At 48.8% G+C, this 12281-nt stretch overlaps 1 protein-coding gene across 10 annotated transcripts in view; it reads left to right on the forward strand.

Annotated features, from left to right (window-relative positions):
• Positions 1-12281, forward strand: part of ADD1 (adducin 1) — a 42257-nt gene that overhangs the window by 25164 nt on the left and 4812 nt on the right. For 4 of the 10 annotated variants that reach the window (XM_058192662.1, XM_058192665.1, XM_058192668.1 and 1 more), the window contains exons 11-15: positions 1003-1104; positions 2429-2518; positions 3693-3785; positions 8320-8476; positions 10259-10354. In XM_058192662.1, coding sequence (XP_058048645.1) covers positions 1003-1104; positions 2429-2518; positions 3693-3785; positions 8320-8476; positions 10259-10354 — 538 coding nt within the window. The remainder of the gene's footprint in view (positions 1-1002; positions 1105-2428; positions 2519-3692; positions 3786-8319; positions 8477-10258; positions 10355-12281) is intronic. The other 6 variants (XM_058192664.1, XM_058192667.1, XM_058192670.1 and 3 more) reach the window with 2 other exon arrangements.

Consider the following 12281-nt stretch of genomic DNA (forward strand, 5'->3'; position numbering starts at 1 on the left):
CCATAAGCTTTATATAAAACGACGACATCACCAAACTCTTCCGTTAGGCTGCTCCATCTATTTGTCTGTGTAAAAAAACGGTTTTGAAATTTTCTACTCTTTTTGAGTTTTGTTTTGAATTTAAACTTTGGTGATGCTCACTCTTTCTTCATGGGACAAAATAATCCACCTGGCCTGGTTATTATCATGCTGCTTTTCATATCTCTTGTCATCTTGTGGTTTCTGTTCGCTTTGATGTTATTAAGATATCCGGGAAGTGAATCAATGATGTGGACCGTTAATAATCGTTGAGCCAAAATTTCCCATTTCTGGGTTTTATATTTCCGTGATCGGGCCCATCTGGATTATCGGGCCCTGCGCAGGGTTAAGATGGATTCATCCCAAGAAACAAAGCTTTACCTCAGAGGTGTAAGGCTGGTGGACCTCAGCTCCCAGAACCCCCTGGCCCTCTGGGGAAGTCCACAGGTCTTAAAAGTGGCCAGGTCTCAAACCCTTGGCAGCTGTAAGTCTCGCGAACCTCAGCTCCCAGAATTCCCCAGCTGGCTGCCTGGGGAATTCTGGGAGTTGAAGTCCACGGGTCTTTAAAGTGGCCAAGGTTTATTTATATTGCCCTGTGCCCCTCCTCTTTCGGGCGGGCCTTCTGGTTACACCCTCAAAATTAATTCCTTTAGCGGCCTAGGGCTAAAGAAGACCTCGTGCGTCTTAGTACCCCTTCCAGATGCCCCATTTTTCCTGGGTTTCGCAGTTCGATCACGGGACACGTCCCACCCAACTAAACAGCTGTTCCAAATCAAAGGACGGCTTTTCTTTTGGTGTGTGTGTGTGTCCTCCCACCCCACCCCAAAAAAACCCCCCCACAAAACCCAATCATTGCTTCAATTCTCCTTCGTCAAATCTTGCATGATCTCCTGTGCGATAACGTTGCTGTTTTGATCAGGCCGAGGATTTCAGGGGGGGGCCTTTTTGTTTTAACACGCCTGTTTTCCATGCTGTTGTTTACAGTGGACTAAAGAAGAGGGTCACAGGACGGCCTCATCTGCTCCCCCAAACCTCTTTGTTCCCTTGAACACGAACCCAAAGGAGGTCCAAGAAATGCGGAACAAGGTTGGTACCGGCCAGGGCAGGGGTCTGCTTGTGGGGCGATGTGCCGTCCGGCTCACGGCCCATCGGGGACCCCTCCGGACAAGGGGCACAGAAAGGTCAGGCTGCAGAAGACTGGGTGGCGCTGGGCATGGGTGCCCAGGAAGGGGCCAGGCCATTGGGGATTACGGTTTTGGGATCAGTACAGGCAGTCCTCGACTTACAACTGTTCATTTAGTGACCAAAGTTACAACAGCACTGGAAAAAGTTAACTTACGACCGTTTTTTGTACTTACGACCTTTGCGGCATCCCCACGATGAGGCAACCAAGAATTCAAAGGCTCGGCAACTGATTCACATTTATGACGGTCACAGTGTCCCGGGGTCACGTGATGCCCTTTGGCGACCTTCTGACCAGCAAAGTCAACGGGGGGAAACCAGATTCACTTAATAACCGGGGTGACTAACTTATCCACTGCAGTGATTCACTTAACAACGGTGGCAAGAAAGGTCCTAAAATGAGGCCAAAACCCCTTAACAACTTTCTCACTTAGCAGTATAAATTCTGGGCTCAATTGTGGTCGTAAGTCGAGGATTACCTTTATCAGAGAGGGGAGTGTTAGACTTTGGCAGCATCAGAGGTGGAAATCCGGATTTGAACTTCATTTGCCCATTTGGAATGAAACAAATCAGGGTTTAGCGCGTGATCCAAGATCTTCCGCATGCTTTTAAAAAAGAATTAACCAGATCGAACGGATCTGTGGCTTCGTCAGGTTGGAAGAAACCTGACCTGGAGCTACCAGGTGGAGAGCTCGGCTCGTTGGCTGGGCCTGCCTGTGGCTTACTGGTAGTCCTCGAGTTACGACCACAATTGGGCCCAACATTTCTGTGGCTAAGTGAAACCTTCGTTAAGTTGAGTTTGCCCCATTTTACGATATTTCTTGCCACCGTTGTTAAGCGAGTCACTGGTGTTGCCAAATTAGTAACACGCTTGTTGAGTGAAATTGGCTTCTCCATTGACTTTTCTTGTCAGAAGATCGCCAGAGGGGGTCACATCACACACACACACACACACACTCACAAACACACACCCCGGGATACTGCAACCGTCATAAATACGAGTCAGTTGCCAAGCGCCTGAATTTTGATCACGCGTCCATGGAGATTCTGCAATGGTCATAAATGTGAAAAAAGGTCATCTTTTTTTTTTCAGTAATGTTGAAAATAATTTAGAACGGTCACTAAATGAACGGTTGTAAGTCAAGGACTACCTGACTTGACACTAGGCCTTCCTCCCTCTCTCTCTCTCTCTCTCTCTCTCTCTCTCTCTCTCTCTCTCGTTTGACAGATCAGGGAGCAGAACTTGCAAGACATTAAAACGGCCGGTCCGCAGTCTCAAGTCCTTTCAGGGGTTGTAATGGACAGGAGCCTTGTGCAGGTGAGAACGCAACCCACGCAACCCAGCTTCTGCATGAACGCGCCTGGCCTCTTTCTTGCTGCCGCCTCACGTAGCCCCCTGCAACTTAACTTTAATAATAGACAGAGGGTAACTCTTCGTCAGGTAAGTGCGAAGGGCAAGCAGGTGCTGTCTTTACCACCCCACGGAAGGTTCAACCACGCAGTGGGAGGCTGGTCTCTAGCAGTGTGCTGGTCACAGGGCACCGGTTAGGCTGTGTGGTGGTGATCTGACCCACCTCCCCAAACACGACAAACCCTCTGTATTTAAATCAAAGATTCCTTTATGAGGAGCGTTGTCAGCCCCGGCAAAAAGTTTCTCTCTCAACGCCGGCTAACTAGCCCGTCCGTCCGGAAGATGAATAGTTATCGGCCCCACCTATTCATCTCCACCCCCTGCCTTTTATCCCAAGAGCTAGGTTGCGGCTTCGCTAGCAGCGGTGGCTCTTCCGCCCCGAGGACCAGCCCATAGATTTCCACTGCTCTCCTCTCCTCTGCCTTCTGCGCATCCGCATATCAGGCACTGGACCCAGCTGTTCCTCCTCTTCCTCATCTGCCACCTCCAGACCTGGGAGCTGTTGACTCTCCATCTGAGGGCTGACAGGTGGCCCAGGCTCCGCCTCTGTCTCTCTCTCTGCCAGTTCCATTCCCGCTTCTCCCTCGGAGCTCTCAGGCTGCCTTGATGCTGATCCAGATTCCCACGCTTCCTCCTCCTCCTCTGATTGGCTGGTGACCAAGAGGCCACAACAGGTGTTCCTGCATTCACGATGGCCTGCAGGGACACCTTCACTGAAATGGGTGTATTTGTTAGTGGGGTGGTAAAAAACAACAACAACCCTGTTACCTTCTCAAAAAACAAAAACAAAAAGAAAATCCATCACGTAACTTTGAATAAACCCACATTAAGAGACGCAGGTTATGTCCAGGTTTATTTCCAGCGTTCTTTCTACTTGCCTGATATCAACGTGGCCGGGATATGTCCCTAAGGCAGAAATCCGGGTTGCTTTGCATGCTTATTCTATGGCCGCTGCTTGTGCGTTCGACACACTCTGACTGCGTTTCTGCATGTTGTCTTTTTAAGGCCATGTCGTAATGCTTTGAGCCGATAATCTAAGCCCGGCCTTGGTTTGCTCTGTCTACTCAATTTCCTGTTTCAGGATGCTCCCCTCTCTGACTGTACGGAAACAATTGAAGGGCTCGACCCCACAGAGCAGGCCTTTAGTCCAGCTAAATCTGTCTCTATTAGAAAGGTACTGACCGCTCTGTCCTTCCGCTCTCAATGCTCTTTCGCTTTTAACCTTTTTACCTCCTGGTTTAGCGTTTCTCTTGCGTGAGGTTACAAAGGGACCTACACATCGGGTGCGAGTTTGAGGCTTATAACAGGGGTCCCCAATTCCCGGGAAACGGCCCACTATCGGGCCACTGTCCGTTCGGAAGCGGGATGTGTGAGTGGCTGGCCTGCGCACACGTTTGCATCTCAATTTACATAAGCAGAGGGCCGGCGTGTACACAGGCGCGCAGCTCGACTTGCGCAAGCAATGGGCCGGTTCCTCTCTTCTTCCTCACCCTCCGCTGGCCTGCCAAGCCGTAAGGATTGGCTTGGAACCATGATGGCGAACCTATGGCACGCATGCCACAGGTGGCACACGGCGCCATATCGGTGGGCACGGGAGTTCAGCTCCGCCAGCTGACTTTCGGGCCTTCTGGGCCCATCGGAAGTAGGGAAACAGGCTGTTTCCTGCCTCCGGAGAGCCTGGGGGTGGGTGGGAAGTCTCGTTTTTTGCTTTCCCCGGGCTCCAGAGCCTTTCTAGGAGCATGGGGAGGGTGAAAATGGCCTGCCCCACCCCTCCGGAGGCCAGAAACAGTCCGTTTGTTGACTTCCGGTGGGACCAGAAGGCCCATTTTTTGCTCTCCCCAGGCTCCTAGAGAGGCTCTGGAGCCTGGGGAAAGCAAAAAACGGGCCTACCGTGCCCACTGTGCCATTACGTGCCAAAAGGGGTGGTGGTGGGGTGGCACATGCATCCCCGGGGGGGCGGGACGCACAACCCCCCCCCTCCCCAGTGCTCCCCCCGCTTTTGGCACGCAATGACAAAAAGGTTAGCCATCACTGGCTTAAAAGATTCTTTGAGTACTTCCCTTTTAAACATGGCTTACGTCACTGTAATCTCTCAAAGAGCCACAGGAATAATCCTGCTTGATAACCAGAAGCAGAATTGTGTGTTAATGGACTGCCGGCAGTCCATCTGTGGTTACCTGAAGTCTTTTACTACATGCCACGCCAATTAATCCGTGGAACAACTTGCCTCCACATGTTGTGGGTGTGCTCCAACACACTGGAGGTTTTTAAGAAGAGACCGGAAGGCCATTTGTCTGAAACGGCGCAGGGTTTCCTGCCTGAGCAGGGGGTTGGACTAGAAGACCTCCAAGGTCCCTTCCAACTCTGTTATTCTGAGGCAGCTTTAGAGGAGACATAAGGAAGGCAGTACTATCCTGTGTAAATGAACAGGAGGAGCAAACGGAAGTCTGACATAGGAGGCCAAAGGTTGTTGGTCAACTGATAGCTTGAGAAACTTGTGGATGGATGGGGAAATTGTCCCCCTCAAAATCCTTGCATGGCACAACATGAAATTATTCAGAAAGTCACCGACACCTCATGTGGATAATAATGTCTAGGATCCGTAGAGCTCTCCTGCCTGGGTTAAAGTCATTGTTTCTAACTTCACCGTCAGAAAAGAAGGGATGGCAGAAAACCATCGTCCACTAAGAAGAACTTGGAGGGGGGGTCATTACACGTAGTCCTCGACCACAGTTGAGTTCAACATTTACGTTGCTAAGTGAGAAATTTGTTAAGTGACTTTTGCCCCATTTTACGAACTTTTCCTGCCGCGTTTATTAAGCGAATCACCCCCGTTGTTAAATTAGTAACACGGTTGTTAAGTGAATCCAGGTTTCCCCGTTGACTTGGCTGGTCAGAAATTCGCAAAATGGGATCCCATGACCCGTCAGTTGCCAGGCGTCTGACTGTAAATCATGTGACCGTGTGGGTGCTTCAACGGCCGTAAGTGTGGCAAATGGCCGTAACTCACTTTTTTCAGTGTTTGTGAGTTCGAACGGTCAGTAGCAAAACTCTTGTTCAGTCGAGGTCTACCTGTATCTTCTACCAAAAAAGTATCCGCCGAGCAAAATGGATTTGTGGGCTGTGGTTGAGCCGAATAGGAACCACGTGCTGCGTTCCGCCATAAGGGCTTCGTGCGGTGAAGCACGAACACGGAGGATATTCAGGGCCTGAACGGCTTACCCTAGCGTCAAATCCTTCTTTGTATCAGAGAAGCCCGTAGTAGAGGATCAGGCTATCTTATCTCCATCGGTGTAAACAGATGGTCTCAGAGGTCCAAGTAGGACTGCAGGAGCAGATGAGGGAAACCACGGTCAAGTGTTTGAGGACCATCGGTGGCCCAGTCCTAAACTACAAAATTCTTCTGGCGGTTCTGCTAGGAAGCCTCTCAAAAGCTGCCCGAGTTTGAGTCTTTCCGCAGCCTGGGGAGATAACGTACAGTTTCTTGCAAAATTTCGCAAAATACTCGTCGTTTTGGCAACGAAAGGCCGTGCAGCCCGTTCCTAAGCCAGGGGAGACAATCCGTTGTTCCGATGGGCGCCTTGCGTTTTGTGGATGGCGTTAAGAAGTCGCGGTAAGAAACGCTAGGCTTTGGAGTTGTTAAAATTCAAATTCCCATGGTGTATCAGTAGGGCCCGTGTGAATTTCTGTTCACATTCCGTGGCAAAGTTACTCTCAAACTCTTATCATCTGGCCATAGAGCCTCTGATGGGGTTTAGGGGTGCTTCTGTAGATGTGGGGAGTGTTGCTTCTCCAGTTACTGGCAGAACTTCCACACCAATTCTTTAGGGTTTTGACAGTTTCCTTCTGCCTTTGCTCTTGGGCCTCATCATCTTATTCGCAACCCTGCATTCTCCCCCCTTTTCTCTTGATTCTCTTTTTGCCTCCCTTTCCATATCAAAGCCTTTAGGAGAAAACTCTGGGAAGACCAGCTCGGTTTGGGGGTCAGTCTTAGCCAGGCCTTTGCAATTGGGACCAGGGCGCTCAGCTCTCCCCAACCAGCCTACCTTCTTCCCCAATACAAAATGGCTTTGGTTTTATCCCTTTCGCCTAGATTGAAATTGAAACGCCATTCTTCCCTCCCTGAACAGCCTCGTATAAACTATATGCGATCATTCCTGCAAGGAAAAACATCCAAGCAATTGTAGTGTGTTTGAGATCTTGTCCTATCAGGAGATATAACCCGGAGGACATTATGAGAGAGTTCCTGATAAGATAATCAGTAGAACTGTGATTCTAAAAAAGCTGTACAATGAAGTAGAATTGGTTTATCTGCTCTTGTTTCCAACCTGGTAAGGTTAACATCAGACAGCCTTGAGACCTTAGGCAGGGTCCTTCCTGAGCTGCTGCTTCCTCCATCCATTTTGGGCTCTGCTATCTCTTTATCTGACTGGTACCCAGGCAGCATCTCTTCGCCCCGTCTCCCAAGGTCCTTCCAATATCCCATTACAGTATATTTAGAACACTGTATACAGTAGTGGCCAAAATTGTGGAAACCTTTTGGGAAAAGTGTATTTTTGAAGTTTGATGGCTAATAACACCACTTTTTTGGGGGGGGGAGGGAAGTTTCAAGATAATCCTATTCCCCTGCTGGAATGGCCCGGGAATAGCCCAGACATTCACTCCATTGAAAATCTAATGGATTTTCCGACTAAAGAAACTTGCTAATCAGAAGCGACCCAGCAATAAAACCCAGTTAATTGAAGCAATCATCCAATCTTGGTTTCACATTAGAACAGCTGCAGAACTCAAAGACTTGATTCACTCCATGGGAAGACGTTGTAAGGCCGTCATTCATGCTAAAGGTGACCCAACAAAGTATTCATTGACATGGGGATCATTTTTGTATATCTCGTTTTTTCTATGGTGATCGTTTCTGTAGACTCGTTTTTTTCTCCGTGTTTCACTTTTCTTCTTTATACTGTAACTACTATTCTAATAGCAAATCCTTCACAAAAGTTATTGCATTACGTTCTTGATTAAATTATCTTTCCATGGATATATCATTTTATGGTACTACTCCAAAAAAAAAAAGTGGTGTTATTAGCTAGTTTTAGAAAATACACTTTTCCGAAAAGGTTTCCACAAGTTTTGGCCACTACTATACAAACTGCAAGGGACTTTTGTTAATGGGTGCAAGTTTAGATCTTCGGTTTGAACTTTTTCTTTCTTGCGGAAATTGGATGGGACAGAACATTAGGCCCAGACCTTTAGAGATACGTAGCTTAGGTTTAGACTTACCTCTTTATCTCTCTTTCCACCTGCCAAGATTGAACTGGTCTGGGCAGCCGTGATTACTAGTGGAATTCTCTTTCCATTGTTGTCCAGAGAGTGCTGCTTATCCCCACTTCAGTGGCCAGCCAGGAAAAAGCACTCGTGTATTGATCCGGTCCGTTGATTCGGTGAATTTATTTGCCATCTTTATAGTGCAGTTTAATCAGGAAGCTGTTTACTAGTCTGTAATAATTTAATCAACCCCGTTTTGTTGTTTCTAAAAATGGCCTAGCGTGAGATCAGCAGCAGGGCAACTTCTCCCCTCCGTCCGAAATTAAACTCTTCAGGGACGTTGTTTCATTAGCGTTGAGTGCTTCCCATTCACCCCCCACCCCCAGTGCCTCCAGGGTCCTGTACCCCAGACGGTGAGAGGGGTTTCTCTTCTTCTGATTTAGGGGGAGCTGGTGACCGCCTCCAAGGCCATCATTGAGAAGGAGTACCAGCCCCACGTCATCATCAGCACCACTGGCCCCAACCCTTTCCACAAACTCACGGACCAGGAACTGGAGGAGTATCGCCGAGAGGTCGAAAGGAAACAGAGGCAGTCCGAAGGTTTGTATGGGCGTTGCATCGCACCTGGCTGAAGGGGCAAACCGTGCTGGAAGTGCGTGGCGTCGCTCCCAGAGCTTCCCACGGGCCGATGCTCATGGCACCTGTGTATCCGTGCCATGCGTTTTGTCTAACCCAGGGGGGGTCTGCAACCTTAAATACTTAAAGAGCCATTTGGACCCGTTTTCCACAGAAAAGAAAACACCGGGAGCCACAAAACCTGGGTGGGCATGGCCAACTCAATGTCACTCACTTCCACCAGTCACATGACCTCACCTAGCCACGCCCACGCAGCCGGTCATTAGGGCAGAGACCCAGTGGTTAAAAAACACCGGCAACCACAAAATCCTTTTGACATCTCTCTCTCCTCTCTCTCTCTCTCTCTCTCTCTCTCTCTCTCCCTCTCCCTCTCTGTGTCCCTATCCCCCTGTCTCTGTATCTCTCTCCTCTCTCTCTCTCTCTCTCTCTCTCCCTCTCCCTCCCTCTCTCTGTGTCCCTATCCCCCTGTCTCTGTATCTCTCTCCTCTCTCTCTCTCTCTCTCTCTCTCTCTGTGTCTGCCCTGGCCGCTTCTCCATCACTTGCCATCACTCTTACCTTCCCAGACCAGGCAAGGAGTGACTGGGAGGGGAGGGCCAGGGGTGGGGCCAGCCAGTGGTGGGATCACCCGACAGGGAGCCACAGCAGAGGGCCCAAAGAGCCGCATGCGGCTCCGGAGCCACAGATTGCTGACCCCTTGGTCTAACCATACCATTGTCAGAAGAATTCTCTCTGACTTAAGGCCCTGAAGGTGAACTACAGGGTACCGCTCGTGTTTATTCGTCGTTGTATTTTTTTTTCCCCACTCGGTGTGAACGAGACGGGGTGCACCTTTGCAAAGGAGAGAAATCGCTGCAGTTGCAGGCAGTCCACCGCCAGCATTGAGCCCAACGTTTCTGTGGCTAAGTGAAAACGTTTGAGCGAGCGAGTCCATTGTATGACTTTTCTTGCCACGGTTGCAAAGCGAAACCACTGCCTGGAGATGCCGCCACGGTCGTAAGGGTGATAAACGGCCATAAGTCACTTTTTTCCGGTGCCGTCGTAACTCTGAATGGTCACTAAAGGAATGGCTGTAAGTTGAGGAGTACCTATATGCAGGGGCAGGAATTTTAGGCTGGCTGGAGTTCCCGCACAGCCTTACGTATGTAACCTCTTGCAGCAGCCTTGTTGGAGAAGCATTTGGGCTTCAGCTTAAAAAGGCGGCTGGTGCCACAATTCCTATTCGCACTAGGAGCCGGCCGGCCTCCAAGGAGGATTTTCCTAACTTATAGATAGTCCTCGATTTACAACAGTTCGTTAAATGACTGTTCGAAGTTACAGCTGAACGGAAAAAAACTGACTTAGGACCGTATTTCACAGTTGCGACCTTTCCAGCATCCCCAGGATCACGTGATCAAGATTCAGCTGCTTGGCAACTGCTTCACACTTACGACCGTCGCTGGGTCGCAAGGTCAGGTGATCCGCTTTTGCGACCTGATGACAATGGGGAGCCAGATTCACTTTAACAACTGGGTTACCAACTGAGCAGCTTCAGCGGTTCACTTAACAACCATGGCAAGAGAGGTCGTAAAATGAAGCAAAATCCACTTAACAAATGCCTCGCTTAGCAACAAAAACATCGGGCTCAGTTGGGGCCGCAAGTCGAGGACTCCCTGTATTCGTTTCGTTTCACAGGGAGCTTGATTTATTTTTATTTTTTATTTTATTTAAAAAAAAAAAAGAATTCAATCGTAATCTGTTTTGTGTAGAAGATTGTGAAGACGGCAGACAGCAGGGCGACAGGAGCTCTCCGGACCAAACTGTCGCTTCCACCCCACCCAGCACTCCGGTCAAACCTGAGGAAGGTATGTGTTGTGTGAGTTGCACCCGAGGCGTTGTGTTTCCATCTCTTGGAGACAAAACAAAACAAAACAAAACTCCAAGGACGACATTTCTGAATAAGAAGGTGGGAGCTAAAGGGAGCTCCCAAGGAAATGACCCCTCCAGAAGCTGTTGGTGGAAACATTCCCTCTTCTGTCAGTGGCCAAGAAGCATTTCTCAAAATCCCTCCGACAAATCCATTGCTCCCTCTTTTACGTCCGATCCATACGTTACCCCTCACAGTTGCTCCTCCTCGAACTGGGAGAACAGAATTGGTTCAGAGCGTACCCAACTTCGCACGGAAGCCGTTTCCCCTTTCCACACACCCCCCATCACTTTGACGGAGCTTCATCCCTTCACCGGTTTTGGGAAGAATCCCAGGCTAACGGCCCTCAGGCGCAGCCACTGGGTTTCCCGGCCCTTCCTGACAACGCCCAGCCTTGTGTCGGTGTGTCTGTGTGTGTTTGCTTTTCCGTTCCTCAAAGCTCTGGTACTGAAATGTCGTCTTTTTTTTTTGCGTGCAGCCATCCGTGGACCTTCGTCCCTCCGTGCGATTTGCGTTACCAAGATCTAAAGCGCCCTGGCCTTTTCCGAATAGATTAAAACAGACCCCGTTTATATAGAGGTGGTCCTTGACTTACGACCACAAGTGCCACCCAGCGTTTATGTTGCTGAGTGAAACATTTATCAAACGAGTCTTGCCCCGTTTTTTAACATTCGTGCCACTGTTGCTAAGTGAATCGTGGCAATTGTTACATTAGCCATACGTGTTTTTTTTAAAGCAAATCTGGCTTCCCCATCGAGTTTGCTTGTCAGAAGGTCGCAAAAGGGGATCTCATATCACACACACACACACACACACACACACACGGGACACTGTGACCGTCATAAATACGAGTCAGTTGCCAAGTGCCTGAATTTTGACCCCGTAATCACGGGGATGCTACCGCAGTCATTAAGTGGGAACAACGCTCCTGTCACTTTTTTTTTTTCAGACCCCGTTTGAACTTTGGTCACTAAATGAACAGTTGTAAGCTGAGGACTACCTGTATTTGATAAGCTGACTCAGTGAAACAAAGCCCACGCATCCTGAATGCGTGCACAGGCATGTTCAACTTGGGCGTTGAAAGTTTTGGGATTTGACACAGAGGTTCCACATCTGGAAGGACCTTTGCTCTCCTCTCTGGGGATTAATTCAGAAAGGAAGATCTGCACTTCTGTGGCTTTCCATCATAATTCTGTCTATTCGCAGCCGATGGAACAATATTTTATCTGTTTTATTTCCTGGAAACATGCAGAGCATTTGATCCACGTTTTTCAATTTACAATATCTTTTAAATAAGGCTGAGATCTGATCCGATCCGACCTGTTCTTCCCGTCCTCAAATTTCCCAGCACAAGGTTTCTTGGTGGTAGATACATATATTGCATTAGAATTGGTCCCTAAGAAATTGTGGATCTAAATAACCAGGCTTATTTCTTGTTTAGCTCACAGGGTGAATGAATCCTTGCATTACGCTTAATCCTGACGCTTTTGGAAGTTAGTTACCGAATCAGAAGAAACTCTATGAACCAGGGGTGGGAAATTATAGCAACTTTACCACCTGTGGATTTCAACTCCTAGAATTCCTGAGCCAGCCTTGCTGGCTCATGAATTTTGGGAATTGAAGTCCACATAGGTGGTAAAGTTGCCATAATGGCCCATCCTTGCTCTGAAATCCTGAGGACATATCAGGATTGACAGCAGCAGAGAAATAGCACTAGCCCTTAGACTTATATACCGCTTCATAGTGTTTGTACAGCCCTCTCTCTAAGCGGTTGAGAGTCAGCCTCTGGACCCCAACAATCTGAGTCCTCATTTTACCGACCTGGGAAGGAGGGAAGGCAGAGTCAACCGTGAGCCGGTCAGGAT

The sequence above is a fragment of the Ahaetulla prasina genome, chromosome 8 (assembly GCF_028640845.1).
Source record: "Ahaetulla prasina isolate Xishuangbanna chromosome 8, ASM2864084v1, whole genome shotgun sequence".
In the NCBI taxonomy this organism is placed as follows: domain Eukaryota; kingdom Metazoa; phylum Chordata; class Lepidosauria; order Squamata; family Colubridae; genus Ahaetulla; species Ahaetulla prasina.